Raw genomic sequence first — 7516 nt, 5'->3', positions numbered from 1 at the left:
CTTCCAAAGCAGGCGTTATCTTCGAAGTGTCGTCCAGGCTCTTGCTGGCCTCGAGCAGTGCATCCAATGCCGTCTGGACGCCCAGCGGCAGGGTTGAAGCTGAAGCGAGGCAGCCCAGGGTGAGTCAGTAGGCAGGGCACTCTTAACCCAACGCGAACAGCAGCCAACGTCGCCATTCGAGCAGTACCTGGTGTACTGGGCTTGGAGTCAGGGGTTGCCAATGCCGAAGATGATGCATCACCGGTGCGCGCCTGCGCCATGTTTTCATTGGGCGTGGCCGTGGATGCGCGACGCGAGGTGTGGGCATCACCAGACGTGGGAGTGGCAGCTGTCCAGGGGTTGGCCCGTTTGGGATTGGGGGTGGCTGCGGCGTTGGACGAGCCTTGGCCTGGAATTTCGGGTGACGACTCGTTGGATTGAGTCGAAGCACGCTTGCTGGGCGTTTTGCTTCCTGAATCAGAGGTGTTGTTCTTGGCCTTTTTCTTCTTGGCCAATGGGGTGTCAGATTTACTAGAGGCTGAGGCGCTGGTTGAGGGGCGTTTGGGGCTGAGGCCAGAGGCAGATGATGGCTTGGTGGAAGCTTTGGCCTTGTCTGGTTTGTTGGTCTTGGCTGTCTTCTTCATCTTGCTTGCATCCTTGGTCAAAGACTTTTTGGTGCTCTTCTTGGCAACATCGGCAGAGCTTTTAGTCGCAGATTTGCCAGATCCAGCGTCGGCGTGATTGCTGCTGCCACCGCTGGAGCCAGGCTTGTTCTTCGCAGACTTTTTGGTCACAGTGGCGGGACCGCTCATGTTTGAGGTTGTTGACTTGTTGCCAGCGCTTGAGGTTGAGGAACGGGATGACTTTGGCGCTTTCTTGGTCGCATCTGAACGCTTGGCTTTTGCGGTTTTGGTGATTTTGCCATCACTTGACTTGGTAATTTTCTGAGTACCTTTGCTAGTGTTGATGGTGGCCGAGGTGCGCTTGGTGGTCTTGCTCAAAGATGATTTGGACTTTTGTTTGTTGGCCAGACTTGTCTTGGACTTTTTGGAAGTCGTGGGCCGGGCAGGCGAGTCTTCTTCGTCAGCCTCGGCCTGCCGGAATGGTGAAAAGGCAGTCGGTGAGCCCAAGCGATGGGAGTTGAGATGACAATCAAACACGAGCGACGTTTGTACGTACCGTTTGCTCCTGCACCACGTCTGCCGTGACAACGCCCTTATGCATAAAGAACGAACCATGCTTAGCGCTTGCAAACGCCTTGACATGCGCCTGTCAACGGGGCAAGGGGTGCGCGAGTACATTGTCAGCGTGCGGGAGCGGCAAGAACCATCCGCAGCATGGGGTTGGTGGGCTGTAGTCGAAGCAGAAGTGATACCGGGTTGTAGTTGTCATCGTCGATAAATTCATCCAGATCGTCTGCTTGCTGAGGATCCGACTAGGTGGGGGGAAGGGGCCCATGCCATGCCAGCTGTGAGGGGCGAGCGCGTGGGCTAGGGTGGCAAAATGATTGGAGTGCATCACAATGAGACATGGGCTGTTGTGCGAGGGATGAACCTGTAGGTACAGTTCGCGAGCACCAGGGCCCGTCTGCGGTGCAAACAAAGCGTGGTAGGCATCGCGTGAAGGTGAAGATGAGGGTGGGATGACGGCACAGAGTGTTGAGGGTCAGATGTGGGGGCAAGTAAAGAGGCGCCGGGCGGGGAGGGCTTGGCGTACCCAGCGCTTGATGTAGTTGGTGAAATCGAAGCGTGAATTGCCATTGGCTTGTTCTTCATGAGCCAAGGCGTTCAATCCGCTCTACGGACGAGGAGGAGGGGGAAGGTGAGCGACGGTGGACATGAGCACAACAATTAAGAAGTGTAGCACCATCAGAAAATCTGGTGCGACGAGTGCGAGTGGGGGCAGGGGACGAGTGAACCGAGGGGATAGATTGCCGATGCTTACGGCAGTGATGCCTTTGAGTTTGTACACGAGGTCCTCAAAGTCGAAGACGTTTTGACGATAGTCAGAGTCCAAAATGACATCCACTTGCAGGGAGAGTTCGTGGGGCTCGTTGGTGGCGGCGACGAGCGAGCTGGCAGCAGCCGGCATGGGGACGATGGTGGAAGCGCTGCCACCACCGGCGCTGCTACCAAGGACCGAACTACCCGAACCGGCACCGATTGCGCTGCTGCTGTTCCGCTGACCCCCGCTGACCTGCTGGGTCACTCGCTTGGTAAGCAAGTCAGCCATATGAGCGGTCACCGGTCCTTGAAGCAGGCCAGATCAGAGTTTTCTTGTGACCTCGGATGAAAAGGAGAGGTCAGTGACTTTGCGCCCCCCAGGTCAGTACGGAGGGGCACACAGAGAGAAAGGTGGGAGGGCGAGAGGGGCGCCGGAGAGAGAGAGAGGAGAGAGAGAGAGAGAGAGAGGAGAGTAAATGGGGCCAAGGCCAAGAGGCGACTGCAACCCGTGCACGCGAGGTTGAGGCCGCCAAGGCTGTCTTGGTGGTCCGGGATGGCACTTTGACTGGCCTCACGCGTCTGCGAGCCCGGCGTTGATGGGTCGCGGGTGCACGAAATTGATGAGAGGCGGGCGTGCCTGTCGCATGGACTGCTCACGACTCTCCGATGTGTGTGTGTGTTGATCGCCGGCGCCGAGGCCAAGCAACTGAAACTGACAACAACTTGATAAAAGTATTCAACAAGTATTTCTGCTGTTGCTATGAAATCTGCACAAACTACGTAAGTATCTTCAATAACCAGGTACAGCCCGTCAGCTGCAACGGCTTGCCCGTATCCGCTGACATATACTTGAATTTGAAGAATATAACTTTAAATTGAGACAAGTTTGACTACCATCCTTCAAAACGAAATTATCCAATGGGATATCATTTACAGCTGGTAGCGACTGTAACGGTTTTTTTCCCAGACTTGGACGTGTGGACGTTTACATGCGTGTGTGTGTGTGTGTGTGGCTACACGTTTGACGTCACAGCCCTCCTATGGGTATGGGGCGTGTGGTTTTGGAAGGGGACATGCTGCAACACCTACACCTGGCGGCAGCCGCGCTGGCTCTGCCTGCAGTTGTCCCTTATGTGTCTCTTTGTGTCTGTGGGCCGTGTGTGTCTCGCTGGACGTCTTATGCGTACACAGTTAGCCATTGTGTTCTCCTGCTCGAACCACGATGTGCGGCATGGTCAGAAAAGGACGACGACCATTGGATTCCAAGCATGTGCCCCATGTCGAATGGCGTACTATAAATTTCCAAAGAGCGCCGCCAGAGGGCTGCATCAGCTCGGCTTCAAGTTGCCTAAGATAAGATGCAGGTGGTCTCGAACAGGCAGCCGAGTGAGCCCACGCGCCTCTCGACGCCTTGACAGAAACCAGCCCAGCCCCCGGCTGCCACTCCAGAACAAGGAAGAAAACGGACGTTTTCCCTTGCCGATTGGCGAAGCGTGTCATGGCATCGCGACTACCCCAACCCTCTGAACATTGCTTCCAAACGCATCACTTCTCTGATTTTCAAGGGGTTTGCCGTGTTAACGTTGAGTCGCAAATGCAGTGCCTCTCTTCACCCATTCAGCTTTCAAAAACGTCTCTCTGAAACTGACCTGCATTCCTTGAAAATTTGTTAACCCTGACACTATAAATTGCCAACGTTGAGGTTAGGCAAGATCCCATCAGCTTGTACGCTAGCAAACTATGATCTGCAATAACCACATATTCTTCTACATTAACTCAGACTGGCAATAGCATAAAAGATACATAAAGTCGTAATTTAGAGTCGATAAAGTCAAGGTATACTCTTCTTGCGCTGCCACCCGTTTGATGGGCGGGCCTGAAGGCAAGGGACACATGCTCAACCTCAGCGAGCCGGAGCGCTGCCCAAGAAGGCCGTGATGGTGCCTCACAGAGAAAACAAGGGTATCCGCGTCCCCTTCTCGACCCAGAGGATTGAAGCACGGGGGCTCTGCCCTTTGATAAAGTTGAATTAGCGTTCGCAAGGTTTTTATGAAACCCCGGTTGTCATCCCACAAATACTTCATAAACCTCATTATCCACGTCAAAAACTCGGCTAGATGACCCTAACAAAACCTCATAAACATTAATTTAACTACATTTAATTACTCCTTCGTTTAAAGTATATTATAAAAAACCCCTTGCGCGGTCGCCGTTTATTATTTTTTTATTATTTTTTTATTATTTTTATTATTTTTCTTCATTCTTGGTTGAACACGTCAGACGACTCCTCCCTCCTCCTGCTTCTGCTTCCGCGGCTCTCGTCCGTCTCGGGGCGTCGCATCGTTTCGTTCGTCTTCCCATCATTGGCGGCGCCACATCGAGGGCCTGGAATCTGCACGCACATATACACATAGGCACGCACGTACGCACACAGGTGCCTGGCGCACCGATACGAGTTGTTTCCCGGGGATTTGTGCTTGACGCGCGCTCCTTTGAGTGGGCCCTGGACGTGGACTTGGCTTCGCAGCAACACGGCGGGCTACGGCCAATCTCGTCCCGCCGCCGCGACGCGGTTCGCGGCGGCAACCCCGACCAACCCGACCATCTCCATCACCACCGCTGCTTCCGCCCTCGGCCGGTCCACCCCCACGCTCATGACCGGTCCACCCTCACTCATGATGGCCGCGACGCCTCCATCTCACTTCCACGCCTTGGGCTCGGCCGTTACCGCCCCAAAACCCATTCCCGCCTGCCAGCGCCCCTGGGCCAACTACTCCCCCCCCACACAGCGCCGTGCCCAAGACGCCGACCTCATGGATGCCATCCCAACCTCCTCCAGCCCTCGCTCCAGACCCCTCCCTGCCCCCGTCCTCTCATCCCATGACCTCCAACCCCGGTACGCCCGCTGCCCTTTTCAACGTCATTCGTTATTGTCTTGTTGTTGTTGTTGTTTGCTTTTTACCTTTTGCTTTTTGCTTTTGCTTTTTCTTTTGTTTGATCAAGCGTTCGTTCGTTCTCTTGTTGTTGTTGTCGTTGTTGTTGGTGTCGTTGGTGATGGTGTTGGTGTCGTTGGTGTTGTTTCCCTCCCCCTTGTCCTCGTTGTCCTCGTTGTCCTTGTTTGGTTGACGCCTCTTTGTCCCCTCCCCCGCTGCCAATGCAAATCCCAAAGACATGATACCCAATGTTGCTCTCTCCCCCGCCTCATTAAAACCTCCCTCCTCCTCTCCCCCCCCTGTCTCTTGCCCTATCTGTCATCTCTCCTCCGCCGCCGCCTCCTCCGCCTCCACCACCTCCTCCTCCTCTTCTGTTGCAACAAAAGGCTTGGTTTGGTGGTATGCCCCTCGATTCCTCTCAATCAACTGATCGAGTGTCCAGACATGTCATCGCTGCCCTTTTTGTGTTTCTTCTCCCCCTCCCCCGTCTCCCCGTCCTCGCCTCGACTCGGCTCATCTCGTCCCATACTCTCCTGCCATGCCTTCTTCCTTGTTGTGCTTGTCCGCAACACCGTTCGCCTCCGCTCCGCTTCACCCGCCGTGCCGCCCTGACCATCGTCTTTGACACGGCTCCTCTCCCCTTGCAGACCTCAACGCGCCAAGCCACCACCCAATGCTGCCAGTAAATCACCCATGAAGGCGATACGCAGCCGCCGCACCGGCGCAGGTCCGATGACTCGATCCCGTCCTTTTGATAGACTTTGTCACCTCTCGTCACAGCTGTAGCTCAACCCCGCCCTGCCACTCCGCACAGCCAATCAAGCAGCAGACAGCATTACATTCATGACAAAGGGGGTGCGTGCGACCTCGTCCTCCCATGTGGATGCTTTCCTCCTAGTCTTCATTTTTTCCTTCAACTCACCGGCCTCGATCTCGGATGCCATACAACCGCAGGCTTTTGAGGAAGAACAGATCCTCAGCCAAAATCAAGTATCCAAAGTCTTCCTGGTTCACGCCAAGGGCCAACCTTTTCAGAAGCACGTCATCAAATATTCAACTGGGCCCAATGCCAACGTCTGTGCCCCGCTCTGCGCTTTTTTTTTTTTTTTTTTTTTTTTTTTTTTTTGGCATTGCCTCTCCTGCTCAGACTCGCTCACGAATCCGAACCCGCCTATCCCCTTTCTTGGCCAACAGCGGGAACGGGAGATGCTTGATCGGCTTCGCGATGTCCCCGGCGTGCTGCAATACGAAAATGTCTTCCATACCGAACCCGGGTTGGTATCAGAGGCCCCTCTTGACTGATCGATCCCTTGTTTATACTTACGGTGCGGTGCAGAGTGGCTCACCTTGTTTTGAATTTGCCCTTTGAGTAGTGTGGCGCTCGTTCTGCCCTTTTATGACCTGACGCTGGGCAGGTTGTGTAAGATATACGAACGTGGTCTACCCGAGGAAATGTCCTGGGCGTTGATCCTCTCCGTCGGACAGGTCAGCGTTTGTCCGTCAAGCGACTTGCCTGCAATGTTCCTGGCATGCGGCTCACCTCCCATCATCTTGCAGGCCCTGGCATCAATGCACGAGCGCAACCTGATTCACTTGGACGTCAAGCCGGACAACATCCTATTGCGACGGGACGGCCACATCGTTCTGTGCGACTTTGGCATCTCCATCGACATGAGCTCCCCGCCCAATTTTCCTGTCGATGGCGACGGCATTTACCTGGCCCCGGAAGTTCTCAATGAGTGAGCCGTTCATCGTTTCGATCGCTCTTCGACCATTGTTCTTGGCCCCTTCTCTTGCACTGACCCGAATACAAACTTACCGATCTGGCTCGCTCCACCACCAGAACCCCGACAACGGCTGCTGATGCTTTTAGCTTTGGCATCACCCTTCTTGAAGGTAGCTGTCCCTATCTCGTGGGCCAACCCCCCATCAAGGAGAACATACGCCAAGGTGGGCCCGCAAGGCATTCTTTCTCGACCTTGCCACCCAAAGCCAGCAGACATTCCCTTTTGTTGTTGCCCCGGCTTCATGACATGCCCCGCATTGCTGGCGCGTAGATTGTTTCAAAGACGAGTACTTTTGGCCTGAAGTCAGTGCCGACTTGCGTGACCTCATCAAGGCGCTCTGTGCTTCCAAGGCTCAGCACCGGTACGGCACCCATCCATCATGGTCACATCACCTTGACCCCAGGGCGATCTCATCTTGTCTGCCGTTTTATCTTTTAGGCTGACATTGGCAGCGGCCGTGGCCAAGGCGCAGCAACACGCCGGCCCACACTTGCAAGCCGCCGTGATCGAGTGTATTGAACGCGGTTTGAGCTGTAAGTTGACCCCTCTATGCGTGCTGACAATGCCATGCTGACAAAGTGAGCCAAGCTGTGGTTGCTCCTCGCTTGTCTCACGGAGTTTGAAACGAACCTCTTGCTGGATTCCCATCTAGGTGTCCAATCCGAGCAACCGCACGAGCCCATGTCGGCGAGGTTGGCCGGAGCCACTCGGTACGATCTCTCACACCTCGGACCGCACACAATCTTTGTTCTGTCCATTCACCTGTTTCCTTGTGCCATCTCTTCGCCAGGTCAATCTTACCCCATTCGCCTCGCGGTGATCATTTGGCCCCACCGCAAGACAACGATGAGTTGAACATGTCCATCATCAGTAC

At 54.7% G+C, this 7516-nt stretch overlaps 1 protein-coding gene across 1 annotated transcript in view; it reads left to right on the top strand.

The window, feature by feature from the left end:
• Positions 1 to 5889: 5889 nt before the first annotated feature.
• MONBRDRAFT_32366 (uncharacterized protein) overlaps positions 5890 to 7516 on the top strand; it is a gene marked incomplete at its 3' end in the record, with an annotated part of 1984 nt that continues 357 nt past the window's right edge. The window contains exons 1-9 of the mRNA XM_001745692.1: positions 5890 to 5929; positions 6050 to 6129; positions 6229 to 6340; positions 6413 to 6594; positions 6699 to 6805; positions 6913 to 7003; positions 7081 to 7175; positions 7295 to 7352; positions 7433 to 7512. Of these exons, the coding sequence (XP_001745744.1) occupies positions 6062 to 6129; positions 6229 to 6340; positions 6413 to 6594; positions 6699 to 6805; positions 6913 to 7003; positions 7081 to 7175; positions 7295 to 7352; positions 7433 to 7512 (793 nt within the window). The 5' untranslated portion in view covers positions 5890 to 5929; positions 6050 to 6061. The remainder of the gene's footprint in view (positions 5930 to 6049; positions 6130 to 6228; positions 6341 to 6412; positions 6595 to 6698; positions 6806 to 6912; positions 7004 to 7080; positions 7176 to 7294; positions 7353 to 7432; positions 7513 to 7516) is intronic.

Source organism: Monosiga brevicollis, genomic scaffold (assembly GCF_000002865.3).
Source record: "Monosiga brevicollis MX1 MONBRscaffold_9 genomic scaffold, whole genome shotgun sequence".
Lineage (NCBI taxonomy): Eukaryota > Choanoflagellata > Craspedida > Salpingoecidae > Monosiga > Monosiga brevicollis.
This window is presented reverse-complemented; position numbering and strand designations above follow the sequence as displayed.